This window comes from Lipophrys pholis (assembly GCF_963383615.2).
Source record: "Lipophrys pholis genome assembly, chromosome: 5".
Classification (NCBI taxonomy): Eukaryota; Metazoa; Chordata; class Actinopteri; order Blenniiformes; family Blenniidae; genus Lipophrys; species Lipophrys pholis.
Window position 1 is genome coordinate 3,795,539 of NC_137628.1, and position 14,283 is coordinate 3,809,821.

General features: G+C 44.5%; 2 protein-coding genes across 8 annotated transcripts; one reads left to right on the top strand and one right to left on the bottom strand.

Annotated features, from left to right (window-relative positions):
• Positions 1 to 74: 74 nt before the first annotated feature.
• On the bottom strand, positions 75 to 2,728 carry rln3b (relaxin 3b; the record flags this gene model as incomplete). Its single annotated transcript, XM_080463582.1, has 3 exons — positions 75 to 235; positions 467 to 604; positions 2,611 to 2,728. 3 exons carry the CDS (start codon positions 2,726 to 2,728, stop codon positions 75 to 77), a joined length of 417 nt encoding a protein of 138 aa, XP_080319708.1.
• Positions 1,829 to 14,276, top strand: rfx1b (regulatory factor X, 1b (influences HLA class II expression)). 7 transcript variants are annotated; one of them, XM_080464182.1, is made up of 18 exons: positions 1,829 to 2,008; positions 4,439 to 4,805; positions 7,578 to 7,675; positions 7,766 to 7,843; positions 8,007 to 8,080; positions 8,193 to 8,469; positions 8,551 to 8,732; positions 8,809 to 8,928; positions 9,416 to 9,534; positions 9,761 to 9,879; positions 10,014 to 10,117; positions 10,214 to 10,365; positions 10,634 to 10,731; positions 11,442 to 11,591; positions 11,669 to 11,880; positions 11,972 to 12,125; positions 12,580 to 12,625; positions 12,715 to 14,276. In XM_080464182.1, the coding sequence occupies exons 2-18, from the start codon at positions 4,466 to 4,468 to the stop codon at positions 12,888 to 12,890; spliced, it is 2,499 nt and encodes an 832-aa protein (XP_080320308.1). In that variant the 5' UTR covers positions 1,829 to 2,008; positions 4,439 to 4,465; the 3' UTR covers positions 12,891 to 14,276. The 7 variants fall into 7 exon arrangements, with proteins under 7 accessions (XP_080320308.1, XP_080320311.1, XP_080320306.1 ...); XM_080464185.1 differs by having other exon boundaries at positions 1,843 to 2,008; positions 12,718 to 13,511; XM_080464180.1 differs by having other exon boundaries at positions 1,879 to 2,008; positions 7,763 to 7,843.
• The last annotated feature ends 7 nt before the right edge of the window (positions 14,277 to 14,283 follow it).

A 14,283-nucleotide genomic window follows, 5' to 3' on the forward strand; every position in this document is an offset into this window, starting at 1 on the left:
TGAAGAAATCACATGTCTAAAATGTAGAGCTTTTCATGAGTAAAAGAACAAGATGTCTGTTGAAGAAATTAGGTTCAGCACAAAGAGCTGATTTCACTCTTGCTACAGCCCCACTTGCAGCAAGCATTAGACAGTCCGACCACCACATCACGTCCTTTCCTGTCTGAACTCCGGAGGGCCTCCAGCACCTCGTCTAAGACCGGCGAGCGAGCAGAGCGGCTGAATCCTGCAGAAACTGATGCCACATCCAGCACTTGGTTACTCCACGGTTGTGATTCTGCAGTGTTCTGCTCACTGGTAAGTTGATAGATAGGTGCTTTGTTCCACGGATCAAAACTTTCTTCTCCCATAACACCTGATGGGGGGGGGGGGGGGGGGGGGGGGGGGGGCACATTTCTGAGCATAGATTCAAGAAAAACATCGTCCAGAATGGAAAATCTATCCAGTATCAATCATATAGTCTTACCTGAGTCTCCTAGGCTTCTTCTCCATCGGGAACCACCACAGGTAAAGATCACAGCTCGTATGAACTCCCTTCCACACAGTTTCACCCCATAAAAGGAAGGCTGACCCTCATTGGAACGCACGTTGTCTACCAGTGCCACTAACAAGCAAAAAGATAAGACAGCCGCCTTCCACATGGTGGGTGTAGAAAGGTGAAAAAGGTATCTCAAAATGTAGAGAGCGATTGACGTGTCTCTGTGGTTTGTGTCTCTTTCTGGAGAGCATGTCACTATATATAAAGGCTTCAGTATCTCAAAGACCTCACCTGCACTTTTAGTCATGCCCAGAGATAAGACTGGAGACCTTTCGGGGCAACAATGCACAGAGAAAAAGGAAAATTGTGATTGAATATCAAATGATGCCAGAGGTGGTGTCAACAGATCTGTTGGCAATCTAATCACCTGTGACCTTTTTGTTGCCCTTTCTGTCCCTGACATCACTTGGTTCGTTCTGCATGTCACCAGCACAATCTCTGCCACGGTCTCCGCTTTGCCAAACACTGGATTGAGATCACTTTCCATTCTTCCGAGGATCCATTGCAATAATGAACAAACAATTCACGGTTGTGAGATTCCACTAAATATTGCAGCGAGAAATCAGTTTTGAACTTTTGAATGTTTTGAAAATATGAGTCACCTCTCAGGTGGGTTGGCTTCTCAAAATCTAAGGTGTAGTCTATTTGGCTCAGACAGCATTTGTTGTAAAGAGACTTCTAACCTTCAGCTGCTTTCAGTCTGCCATATACTTACAGAGGAAAACAGTTGTGTGCGATTAATCCCATATTTGTTTTGTTAAATCTGAGTCAGTGTCAAACAGATGATATCGAGTCGACCTTTCCGAAACGATTTAGTTTAAGAAATTGTGGGTCTGCATCAAATTATTGTTTCTTGAGTTTTTCAAGGTTTTACTGCAGAATAAAATCATAAACAGATTGACATCTTTGATGAATATGTGGTGTATGTCTTTCTTGAAGGCCTACTGCTATACAAAGGGTTTTCTTATTCTATCTTTTAAAATAGAATAGAATAGAATAGAATAGATTTGTTTTTGTTGTTGCTCCAAGATACAATGATATAATGTATGACAGCTCATAGCTGAGAGTGAACAAAAGATCTGTCTGTCTGTCTGTCTGTCTGTCTGTCTGTCTGTCTGTCTATCTATCTATCTATCTATCTATCTATCTATCTATCTATCTATCAAAAAGTAACATAAGTGGTCGTCTGACGTAGCACACGGGGGGAAAGTGACTGACAGAAGCTGCCCACCAATCACCGGGCGACTATTTTTCCGACGTCACGACCAGCGTCTCACTTATCCAATCACCATAAAATAGAGGGTGGAGCCACGGCGGGAGGGTAGCAACAGTTGCCCCGGTGAAGGCTCGGCGCCATAGTCACGGTAGTCCTGGCGACAAGAGCCAAGCAACGGGAGTCAACAACAACAACCTAAATCTTGAAAAAACAAAACTTTTAACGACTTACAAGGACGATACTGGGATAAAAAGGTGACGAGTGACACGTGTAATTCTCCCCGTGTGTTTCTTTTGTAAATTACGTGCGTGCATGTGGTTATAAAATGGTGAGCGGTATCGTGAAATCGGTCGAGCGTGTCCTCGATGAAAGTGGTTGCTAGCTTCTTTCCAAACGCAGACCGTTGTTATGGCGATGTCAGATCTTTGATAAGAACACAAGATGGCGGGTGCGTTGTAGTGCCTGACACTTCTTCTTCTTCTTCTTTTTTTTTTTTTTTTTTTAAAGCTCCCTTTCCGCGAGTGTCCAGATTGTTTCGTGGAGTTTCCATTACTACTTAAAAACCACCCCGAGGCTTGATCGGGAGTTCGGCGGAGGTTTGATCGACTCCCCGAGCAGAGCAGCTCGCTCGCTCGCTCGCTTTTCAACGCCGCTGATCGAGTCGCGAGCTGCTAGCAGGGGAAGCTATCACTTCTCCCCAACTCACTTTTCAAGCAATTATAAAAGTGTTAGACAAAGTAACACACAGGGGACTACTGGCACCGATCGGGATCATTTTGAGTTTTGAACGATGGGGGGTTGAATTGTAGTGTGTTTTGTGGTGTTTTGGTGACTTTGAAAAAGTTTGTGTGCTGACATTGGCTGAGCACGGTGCCGGATGACTGCCTGAGTCTCGGCTGGTTGCTGTACAGGAGTGGCTTATCGTCCGGGAGGATGGCCTTGTCCTGACTGACAGTTCCTTTAATGATTGCCATCAGGTTTTACTTTCCAGATTGCGAAATCTTGGGGAGACTGCACGCGACCGCGTGCATTCCTATTTAAAGTCACTGAATTGGAATCGTAACGCCAATATTTCCATCACTTTCATAGTTAACTTTACTGCAAAAGGAAACGAGTTTGTCCTTTAGTAAAAGCTGTTGTAAAATGTCTAAACACGACAGGAATAATAGGACATAGGTTTTGTGCTCAAAATGTGTGTACCAGTCATTTCTGTTGTTAAGTGTCTAGTGTAATGGCTTTGTAGGAAGAGGCTGTTGATCCACCAGATTCAATAATTTTTTTTCTAACTTGAAATATAATGATCAATTAATTTAATTCGGAACTTTTGCTTAATTATTTTGTATAAAATAGAGTAGATATTCTTTAAAGGGGTCAACACTTTCACATGGTCTTGTTGGTCCAGAAACGTTATATTTCTAGTTTACTGCCCCAAATCCAGCTTTTCCTAGACTTTCCTCCATTTGAATATTGCATCATATGAGCTGAGTTCAGAATCTGCTGTGTCTGTGTGAGCTGGACTGGCTTTGCCCACACGTGCCCACCTTTGGAAGAGGAGGAAGTGCTTCCTCTCTGTGCCATGTGCCAGAGCAGAGCTACCTAATTGTGGGAGTCTACAAGGCAGGGCCTATCTTGATTGTGATTAGCTGAAGCCCCTATTACACTATATAGGGTTTGATTTCTGAATGGCTCATTGGCGCACACACTTTTTAAAAATTGAAACAAGCTAGGGAGAGATGACAGATGGTCTTCACTTCTGGGGTGTCATTCCAGGTATTGATGCATATTACTGTCATATTATGACCCCATTAATAATCACAGAAAGAAATCATTTCAAACCGTTGCTCCATACAGGATAAATAGAAAAGAAGGTTATCAAATAAACAGGATAAAATGTGATGAGTAATATTGAATAGTGATATGTACAAGCTTTACAGTAACTCATGATAATGATAAATTCTTTATAAAAGCAAGACACCCAAGGTTGCTGTACAAAAGCAAAATAAAAGAAAACTGATAAAATACCGTGAGGATAAAAGGATGAACAACAGCCAACAATAAAGAGGATGAGGGACAGCATGCAGCAGTTTCAGATAGTAGGGGAGTTTGGACTTGAGCTGGGGGGAAGAGCGGCTGTAAGCTCTCTCATGCTGAGGCGTGCAGGGGGTACAGTGAGGTGGATGGAGGAGGAGGATCTGAGTGAGGGAGATGGACTGAGAACATGCAGGAAGTCAGAGAGGTATGGAGGGGCCAGGTTATGGACTGACTGAACAGGAGGATTTTGTAGATTCTTTGCTTGACCGGGAGCCAGTGAAGTTGCCAATATAATTATAGAACTGATTAAATGATCAGAAAACACAGCAAACACTATTTACAGGGAAGCAGTATTGAGTCTTATGGCCGTAGGAATCAAGGATTTCCTGTGGCGCTCTGTACTGTACTTGGGTGTTATTATGAGGTATTGTATAGTGTGTTTGTGATACTACTGTGTTTCCTACTGGACCAGACAGTAAAGTTTGTACTTCAAAGTGTCAGATGAAGGCTTATTTTTGAACATTATGTCTACAAAGCACACTATGTGCAAGAATCGACAATGGTGAGCTTACATGAGATGGAAACAATGTGGGATTCTGTGTCTGTTTGAAGCACTTTCATGCCTAATGAAGGCTGTCTTTTCTTATCCACAGAAGTAGTGCCTCAAAGCACTGGTTGCCATGGCAACTTCTGGCTTCACGGAGGACCTTCAGCCTCAGCAGACCAATGCAGTAACCATAGCAACATCGGCTACCGCCACACCCTCGTCCACAAAGGCCACACACTTCCTGTCAGAGATTCAACCAACCTCTGGCTCGGCCAGCCAATCAGCCGCTGCCGCTAAAACAGGACAGGACGCACTTTGTTCTCAAGCTCCCCCTACCCAAGCCCAAAGCCAGAAGGCTGTGGTTCTGACAACCCCCACGCCGCACTACGTAGGCCCTGACATCCAGCACTCTGTTGTCCAGAAGAGTAACGGTCAGAGCAGCTCGCCGCAGTACATCATAGTGACGGTTACAGGTGAGACACTGAGGACGGGCACATTCCGACATAATACACACTTTATACACTTTCTAGTTCACATAGGCAGCAGGAGAACATGACATGGCTTGCAGTCAGTGATTACAACGTCAGCAGGTTCCTGGTTAGAGAATAGCTGCTTATCCAGTTCGAGTTCATCTCTAATTCTTTAGACAAAAGAACTGGTTATGTTAGCTGTAAGAGTTAAAGTGTATCAAATTGTAAAAAAAAAAAAAAAGCAACCTCAGTAGATTTTAATTGAAGAGTTTTAATGAGACCCTAATCTTTTCACTATTGGCTCTGCAAATTCATACAGTTTAATTTTCGATTTGTTTCCCTGTAGGAAAAAGTTGTGTGTTGTTTTGAGCCAAATAGTAACTTGTGACTTAATTTGATCTTCTATTTAGGCCTAAAGCCATTGTTAAATACCTGCAGGTGATGTGTCGATTTATAATCACATCTTGCACTGAGTCTCACTCTCTGGTTTAAATGTCTGTCAGATTATGTCAGAAGTAGTTGTTAACCACAGTGCTGCACAGGAAGGCAGACCCAGGTTCTAGTCCCGGGGCGCAGGGGCCTTTCATTTTTAACTTTGATTATGAAAGCTGACTAATAATAATGATAATATCTTTTAGATGTATAGCGCTGTTCAAGGACACTCAAAGACACTTTACATCATTATAAAATCAACCACCATAAACCAGAGAAACGTCATAAAAACACATGATGAAAGAAAAAGATTTGTGCAAAGCTTTTAAATGCAGTTCTCAACAGGTGGGTCTTGGGTGATTTGAAGGTGTTCAGGTCACTACAGTCATGGGTGTGTTGGGGCAGATATGAAGAAGGCTCTGTTGCCCCAGGTTTGGTGTTTGGTTCTGAGAGGGAGGGAAAGAATGACGTTGAACCCTTACTCTTTTATTGACATCTGTCGTCCTTGATGACAAATAAACAATTCTATCATGAATAATTTTTGCCAAAAATCAATCATAAAAATGACATTTAAAATTTTACAGCCTTCGTGTGCTGAACTTTGCACATCGAAATGTAAAACATTATTTTTCATAATGGGGATTTTAATTGAGCTGAGTGTTTGTCAGCCGTGATCTCTAAATCGCAGGTTGCAGGTTTCCCACCATGCTGGGCTGAACGTCATCTTCAAACTGCTCCCCGCTTAAAGTGATTGATTGACGACCAGCAGGGGTCTGAACCGGTCGAGGATTGGAAATAAATCATTGATGGGCGGTACAGCCACCACAAGGAGAAAGTGTTGATGGAGCAGGTTGCTAGGCTGCACGGTCTCAAACAGAGCAACAAGAGCTGATGGCTGCCGCTTCACTTCACTCCGTTTGCTGCTTTTACTGTTGTAAAGGACACAATCCTTTAAATTTGAATTTCCTGTATTTCCTGTATGTTTGTGAAGCCTTGTTTCTAATAGTTTTTTTCAAAATGTATTCGGCATTATAAAGACCTCCACAACAAACAAGTGGGTTAGTATAATGAAATATAACGTTAACCACAGGGAATAGCGGTGAATTGCCTCCTGCCAGCGCCTATCTGTATCTTTATTTTAGGTGCATCTATTCGTAGATCCTTTTTCCTGCCAGTATCAAGTAACACTGCACTTTCACCCAGAGTGGCGCAGGCCTGGACCCCCCCCCCCCCCCTCCTCCTCCCTGACTACAACCAAATAGTGTGCACTACTTTGCCTATAGTCTGATTTCCCCCGTATAGCACCTAGAGCAGGGCCGCAGTGTCAACCTCAAGTGAATCAGGAACATACAGTATGTTGTGTACAGTGGATATAATTACTATAAATTCAATGCATAGTGACTGAAGCACAAGATTTTTCTTTATCTCATCTAGTAAATAAAGGACCTGTGGATCACCTGGAACAAGAATTATATTTAAATAGATTTTGTTGGCTATAAAAACACCTGATCAACCGAGTAATTCACTTCTGTTTTCAGCGCTATGCAGTTACAGATAAATGCTTGTAAAGACGCAGCTTGAATTAAAATAAACTCATCGAACATTTTTCCTCGAAATGTTTTGACCTGCGGGTCTAAACTACCGAAGTTGACAGGTTGTAAGTTATTTGTTTGTTGGAAACATCATGTTACCATGTGTGCAGTCTATCTGTAAATATTACAAGCTTGTAAATGTTGCATCAGGATGGAATTTAAATTAAGTTGAATACATATTCAGAACCACGAAAGAGAGGACGACTGTTCACAGTTAATGCGAGAGTGTTGAGCGCTGCAGTCATGTGTTGGCACTGTTATGACCTGTTTTCTAACTACAGGCGTAAACATTTTCAGTGTTCGGTCCAGGTTCAAATAGTAACGGTGGAGTGGGAAGCAGGACATGTGGTCAAATATTTTCTCACCTAAAGGGATACTTAAAGTGACTATTACGCTCTTCTCTGCCCTCCCACCGCTATCGGCCCACCTGTATCTTTCATTTCCTCTCTCATCTGATCTGCATGTTTACAAGATGGAGGGATTTCTCGCTCCATCTGGGGAGATTAGCTGTCCAAGGCTGTTCCTTTGCATACTCAATAAAAGAACGAAAGGAGAGTTGGGCAGCCACAATTTTCCTCCTCCTCACTATTGGTGTACGAAAGAAAGGTAGCTGCAGGATGTTCTGCAGCGGCTGTTATTACGATGTGGGAGCAGTGTGTCGTGAGTACCAAACTCGTAGTGATGGTCGCTGGACGGCTGTTTGTGAGATTTCTTTGATCCTCAGAGGAGTTCTCTCATGTCTCATCCACAGAGGGCTCGGTTCACTCCAACGACAGTCTATCAGACTCCAGCCCGTCGGCCCCCGGCGTCCCTACTCAGGTGGTCCAGCCTGTGCAAAACGCCCCTCAGGTAAGACGCAAACGAGTACTGAAGCTTCACAAGCAAAGCCATTAACACTGGATGGACTGATCGGTGGCACTGTGGCTTATTCTCCAGCAGAGGTCTGTGTTGCAAGCAGCCAAGAGGATTCAGACAAGCCACATCAACAACCTGCAGTCTGTCCATATTGACCCGGAGGTAAACAAATTGTTTCTGCTCATTAAATGAAGTGATATGCAAAAACGTACAAATTGACGTTATCGTGTCTGTCATGTCACATTTACAATCACGCAACAAACCTCGTACTTCCTGTTGTAGTAGAAAACAAATACAAATCCACCTTCTCTTTAATAATCTCCAGGTGGAGCACGTGTACAGCGGGCAGGTTCAGTATGTGGACGGAGCAGCAGACACAACTTTCACCACCTCCTCCATGTAAGAACGAAGAGGAGCGGACTTTGTCTACCGTGTTGTGAATTTTATCGACCTGATCGCATACAAATACAATCAGTCACACTTGCACTTTGAATCTCTTTTTCTTGTCCAGTCGATCGAGCAACTACCCTTTCTCCGACTCGCCCCTCTACTCCCAGACCCCTCCCTCCTCCTCCACCTTCTACGAGGCCACGCCCAGCTCCAGTGAGTCAGACATCACTGGATCGGTCCCTTCGCTGCCCATTACAGTGGCAACAGCCGGAGCCAATAGTGGGCCAGGAGCTGCCGCTGGAGGGGGCTATGTAATCCCAGGAGGTTATGTTTTAGGAGGGGCGGGAGTTGGAGGGCAGAGTTACTCCAGCCCAAACTCTCGAGCTCCACCTGCTACTGTGAGTAAACACCTTTACAACAAGTAACAATACAACGTGATGATTGAAATAATTCTGGACCGGTCCCCTCCCTCCTCCTAGGTGCAATGGCTCTGTGAAAACTATGAGGGTGCTGAGGGGGTGAGTTTACCACGCTGCACCCTCTACTACCACTACCTGCTGCACTGCCAGGAGCAGAAGCTCGAACCCGTTAATGCTGCATCCTTTGGAAAGCTCATCAGGTCCGTCTTCATGGGGCTTCGCACGCGGAGATTAGGAACCAGGTACATACACACGGAAACATACACGCAGTGTGTCATCGCAGTATTTTAAGACATGTTGAACTCATTTGTGTTTCAGAGGAAACTCCAAGTACCATTACTATGGTCTGAGGATCAAATCAGGCTCTCCTCTGCTCAGACTGATGGACGACCAGCAGCACATGGCAATGAGACAGCAGCCTTTCTCACAGAAAAACAGGTATCAGCACGTCAGTCCAGCAGTGATGTTCAATATATTCACTGTCTTCAATTCTATTCAGTTCAACTCAGCCATGACTGAAATACTGTATAGAGCAGGGTGTGCCACTCTTTGGTTTCTGATTTGGAGCAGACTAGTCAAGAGAGAGGCTAATAATTTGAAACCAGCCCCCCCCCCCACTTTAGTTCTGGGTCTTTTATTTTCATGAAAAATTGCCTTAAAATGTCTTAATTGTAATCTTTAGTTCCAGTGTCATCTGGCAGGCCAGAGTGGACTGTCTGGCGGGCCGTTTTTTTTTCCTGCAAGCTGCACGTCTGACACCCCAGACGTAGAGAAAGAAATGAGATATCAATGTTAGAAAGTCACATCCAGACGAGATGTGGCTGCTGCCTTGCTCTTATAGACCTTGAAGTCTCTCTTAAGTCCTATACTCTCACCTTCACCTGTCCGAGCTGGCAACCTGAATGATGCACGATGTCCCCACTAGGATGAAGCCAATTCAGAAGATGGCGGCCACCAACGGGACATCAGGAGGGGCAGGTCAGCAGCAGTCCGGAGCGCTCTGTGATATTTCAGCCCAGGTGCAACAGTACCAGCAGTTTCTGGGTGAGAAACACCTGCAGTTTGTCAAACGTCCATTACTTTTTTTTTTTTTTTTTTTTTTTTTTTTAAATGGACAATCATTTTAGCTCTCAGCTCAAAAAGCTGCATCAGCAAACAGGAAGTGGTCTGTCTTACTATGTCAGTGTTGATATATTTAGTTACGGTCAGACATATGAAGCTAACCTGTGTGCCTCCTCTCTCGTCGTTTTGTGAAATGCACCACGTGTAGAGGCAGCAAGGCCACTGCCAGAGTTTGTGGACATTGATCTGCAAGATCGAGCCCTCCCTGAAGGGATTGTTTTGGAACACCTCAAGGCCTTTCAGATGCTTTACAGAGAACACTGTGAGGTGGGCGGCTTACAGACTTTTTTTATGTTTGCATGCTATGGCAACCTTTTTGGGCCATCTCAAAAACAAACTGGTAAGAAACGATGTCATAGACAGTAAACCCACTCCCATGGTGTTACATCTGATCCACGCAGGCCATTCTGGACGTGATGGTCAACCTTCAGTTCACTCTTGTGGAGACATTATGGAAATCCTTCTGGAGGTTCAGTCAGAGCAATGACACAGAGTCACTCAATCTGTAAGTGTCCCACAATAACAGGATGATAATCCGCTCTGATCCACTGCTGTAGCTGAAGATGAACTGTCTGCTCCCTCTCCCCCGCTCTCTCCTCAGACACAACGAGTCTGAAAAACGTCTGCCCAAATCTTGCCTGGTGTTGCTGTGTAAGTTTGATCCGGTGCTCCGCTGGACGAGAGAGTGTGACAACCTGCTGTATCAGACTCTGGTGGAGATCCTCATCCCTGACGTCCTGAGACCCATCCCCAGTAAGTCAGTGAGACCTGATGGAGACAGGCGGAGTGTGGGTGTCCCTCAGCGGAGTCACCGAGACTGAGAGCGACTGAGACATGAGAACCAGTAAATCAAAGTCAATGAATAACACGGGCATCACAGCCAATAAAATCTTTAGCCAGTCTACATGTAACCTGAGTTAGTTATGATAAAGGAAATTTGAATAAAATCTAGCTGAGAAAACACGTTGGGATTTGTTGCTCGTCGTTGAAGCATGTTTGTACTCTACATCACCTCCATCAGGTGCCTTAACTCAGGCCATCCGCAACTTCGCCAAGAGTCTGGAGACCTGGCTGACGGGCGCCATGATGAACATCCCAGAGGAGATGGTGCGCATCAAGGTATCTTTTTATAGACCGACCTCTGTCTGCATTCACGTCTTCATTTCACTTCATTTCTCCGTCCAGTCAGTTCAGCTCTGACAGTGAATGTGGAAAAATCTGAAACTCACAGCATTCAGATTCAAATGGACGATGATTTAAAAAAAAAAAATCAAATACACTTAAACATCTAAAAGGTGGTTTAAGCTCACTATTTAAAAAAATATTGAGCTCAGGAATGACAAAATTATAATTCACTGTGTTCCCTTAAAGGACAGTTTAATTATAGTTGATTAAGAATGGCAAAGAAATTGCTCGTCTGAAATTGACATCACTGATACTGTTATCAGTTTTGAGAATTATTTCTGTTTTGTTGCTTTATTGTAGAAGTTTTACATGTAAGTGTACAAGGGTAGGCCAAATAAATTTAACTTTAGCCTAAATCCTTTGGTCACAAATTACAAGTTGGTTGTCTCATTGACAAATGAAGTCGACAGAAATGGTTTCTTTTTCTGTTTTTATTGCATCGTGTATCTGGTTGACCACAGAAACTACTACTAAATGAAGTTCAATCTGGTTCACTGCATGTATCAGAGTGCTTCTGACTTTTCAGGTTTGATATGTTCTGGTGTTTTCCTCCTGTGACCTGTAGACAAGACGCTGTTTGGATTTGAGTGTAAAATATGAAGCAGCTCACAAAACCTCTTCTGTTGTTTGTGTCTTCCTTTCAGGTGGTGTGCATTTGCTCCTTCTCCCAGACGCTGCGTCGCTACACCAGCCTGAACCATCTGGCCCAGGCTGCCCGCGCCGTCCTGCAGAACTCCGCTCAGATCAATCAAATGCTTTCGGACCTCAATCGCGTGGATTTCACCAACGTACAGGTCTGCCACTACCATTCTGTGAGTCTTTGCTGTGCTGCATGAGGGGAAATAGAGAAGAACGGCTGCGTTCCCCACAGGAGCAGGCATCCTGGGTGTGTCAGTGTGACGACCGTGTGGTCCAGAGGCTGGAGCAGGACTTTAAGAGCACTCTTCAGCAGCAGAACTCTCTGGAACAGTGGGCTACCTGGCTGGACGGCGTGGTCTCCCAGGTCCTGAAGCCCTACGAGCAAAACCCTGGGGCTCTTCCAAAGGCTGCCAAAGTGTTCCTGCTCAACTGGTCCTTCTATAGGTGAGTGAGAAGCATGAGGATACTCCCCAAAAAAGGACCAAGTTTTATGTTGAAGATGCATTTGAAATCCTCCCCTTTGCTCTGTCATCAGTTCCATGGTGATCCGGGACCTGACCCTGCGCAGCGCTGCCAGTTTTGGCTCCTTTCATCTGATCCGCTTGCTGTATGATGAATACATGTACTACCTGATTGAGCACCGGGTGGCCCAGGCTAAAGGAGAAACACCCATCGCTGTCATGGGAGAGGTTTGTGACTGCTCATAGGTCCCAGTTTCCACCCACTGGAGCTTAAATCACATGAAAACACAGCGTCGCAGCCAGAATGCTCAGAGATGAGAAAACTCCTGGTTGACCAACTTCCCAGGCCTCCGACCAAACTAAAGCCAGTGGACACACACACACACACACACACACACACACACACACACACACACACACTCACACACTCAGCATTTCTTCTTCTCATTGTATTGAAAAGTTGGAGGCCCAGTTGTCACATGCAAACACTGTGCTCTTTTAATGCAATTTAAAGATCCATTTTTAGCAGGTTTTCATATCTGTAATAATTTGAGCGTTGTAGTTCAGTCCCAGTTTACGTTTAAAATCTCAATCCGTTTTAATTCCAGTGTCACACTCACTTTGATACCACTGTATTTGATGGTTTAAGTTCATGATGCTCCGTCTTCTCTCTGTGTTGCAGTTTGCGAGCACAATCAAGAGCAGAAACTCTCCAGATCTGGACAAAGGTAAGCCTCGCTCTCCTTTCCAACTTTGTCCCCGTCACATTTACCTCAAGCTTCTGTAATCGGATTACTTCTGATCACTGCCTCGTCAGAAGAAGAAGAGGACGACGACGACGAGGACAGCGAGGACGATGGCGGAGACCTGGTGGTGCCGTCCAGCTCTCTGAGTGCGGTGGATGAGAAGGACGTGATGGAGCCTCCCGCCAAGCAGCCCAGGACCAGTCTGAATCTGCACAGTCTGAGCGAGACCCACAGCACGCCGCCTTAACCCGCCGCCGCTCCGCACACCTTTAATTTACATGTCAGCGTCACATCACCGCCGTTCACTGCCACCCGCTAATCCTCTGTATACTTTTGAATCGTGTGGTCGTCTCTTAGAAATATGGGAGAGTTGAGTAACGTTAACTTTTGTGTTGCCATTTTTTTCCCCCGTCTACGCCTTCAGTTGATCAGACCTCCCCTCGTCCTCGGTGCCTTTCCTGTCTTTCCAGTGGCCACGCCTGTCCAGCCTCAACTATGTATACCGTATAATCCTGATTCTCTCCTTCTCCGCCTTAATCACTGACCTGAGCGCTGTGGAGAGACGATCATGTTCTTCATTTCCATCAAAGATCATTGCTTTTAAGTCAAACACTATGCAGGGGAGCTGGACTTCAATGAAAAACACCCAATTCATTTTCAGTAGCATCAAGAATAACGCTGCACCGGGATTTCTGATGAATGATGATTGACAGCTATTTGTGGATGCCATATTTTCCTTTTTTTTAATGTATTTTCTTATTAATTTGGCCAATCTACTTGATACTTCTGTGCCTTTGAGAGATTTCTAGCCTGAATGAAGCTTCTGTTCTATATATTCTGTATCGTTGGATCAATAAATGAAGGTCCTGTGAAGTAGTCTTGGTGTTGTCGTGAACTTAAACGAGCTATAATCCCCCCCAAATAATGATGCTGACAGTGATGATCCCATCCAGGTTATATTTCTTCATCCTCATCGTCACTATTTTCCACTGTTTTTTTACACGCATCACATCACACAGACGGAGCACAGCTCAAGGCCAAAGCTCATCTCTCATCAGCCACACATACTGTGCTGTTCCCATGGCGACCACTTGTACTAAACTGTGTACCAGCTCAGAGTAATTCCAGATGTTCTCTCTCAGTATTGTAAGTTGAATACTAAAGATGAACTACGTCGTGGAACTTTTGTGAGCAGTGGTTATTTAAACGGTGTTGAACCATTTCTGCCTTAAGAAATGTGTCGTGGTGTGACATGAAGAGTTACTGAGCTTTATTTTTATTGTGACGACGGCGGACCACGCATGCGGACGTGGTGAGCGCACGCTCATCCAGCTGCATGTGTTGTGTGAACAATGCTTGGACTGTCACAGTAAAAAAAAAATCTTAGGTGTTAGAAAAAGGAGGAGAGGAAGTCCCTCAGAACCTTCTGGATACCGAGATGCCTCCTAAGAGCACTGCAGAGAAACTAAAGCACGTTTACATTGATTGCAGGAGAGCACGTTTTGAAACGACCACCCTTGTGCTGATTTTTCTCTAATTCAGGTCTGCTCAGTGTGACCGCGACCATCTTTGTACTTAAACCTGTGATTTACATTTGTAGCTTCACTGTTGACTAAAGAAATGATTGCTCTCCAATGTTT

Coding starts and splice junctions, on each gene's coding strand:
- rfx1b (XM_080464180.1), top strand. CDS start 4,466: ATGGCAACTTCTGGCTTCACGGAGGACCTTCAGCCTCAGCAGACCAAT. Junction 9,880..10,013: donor TTTACAGAGAACACTGTGAG/GTGGGCGGCTTA, acceptor TGATCCACGCAG/GCCATTCTGGACGTGATGGT. Junction 12,626..12,714: donor CTCTCCAGATCTGGACAAAG/GTAAGCCTCGCT, acceptor CTGCCTCGTCAG/AAGAAGAAGAGGACGACGAC.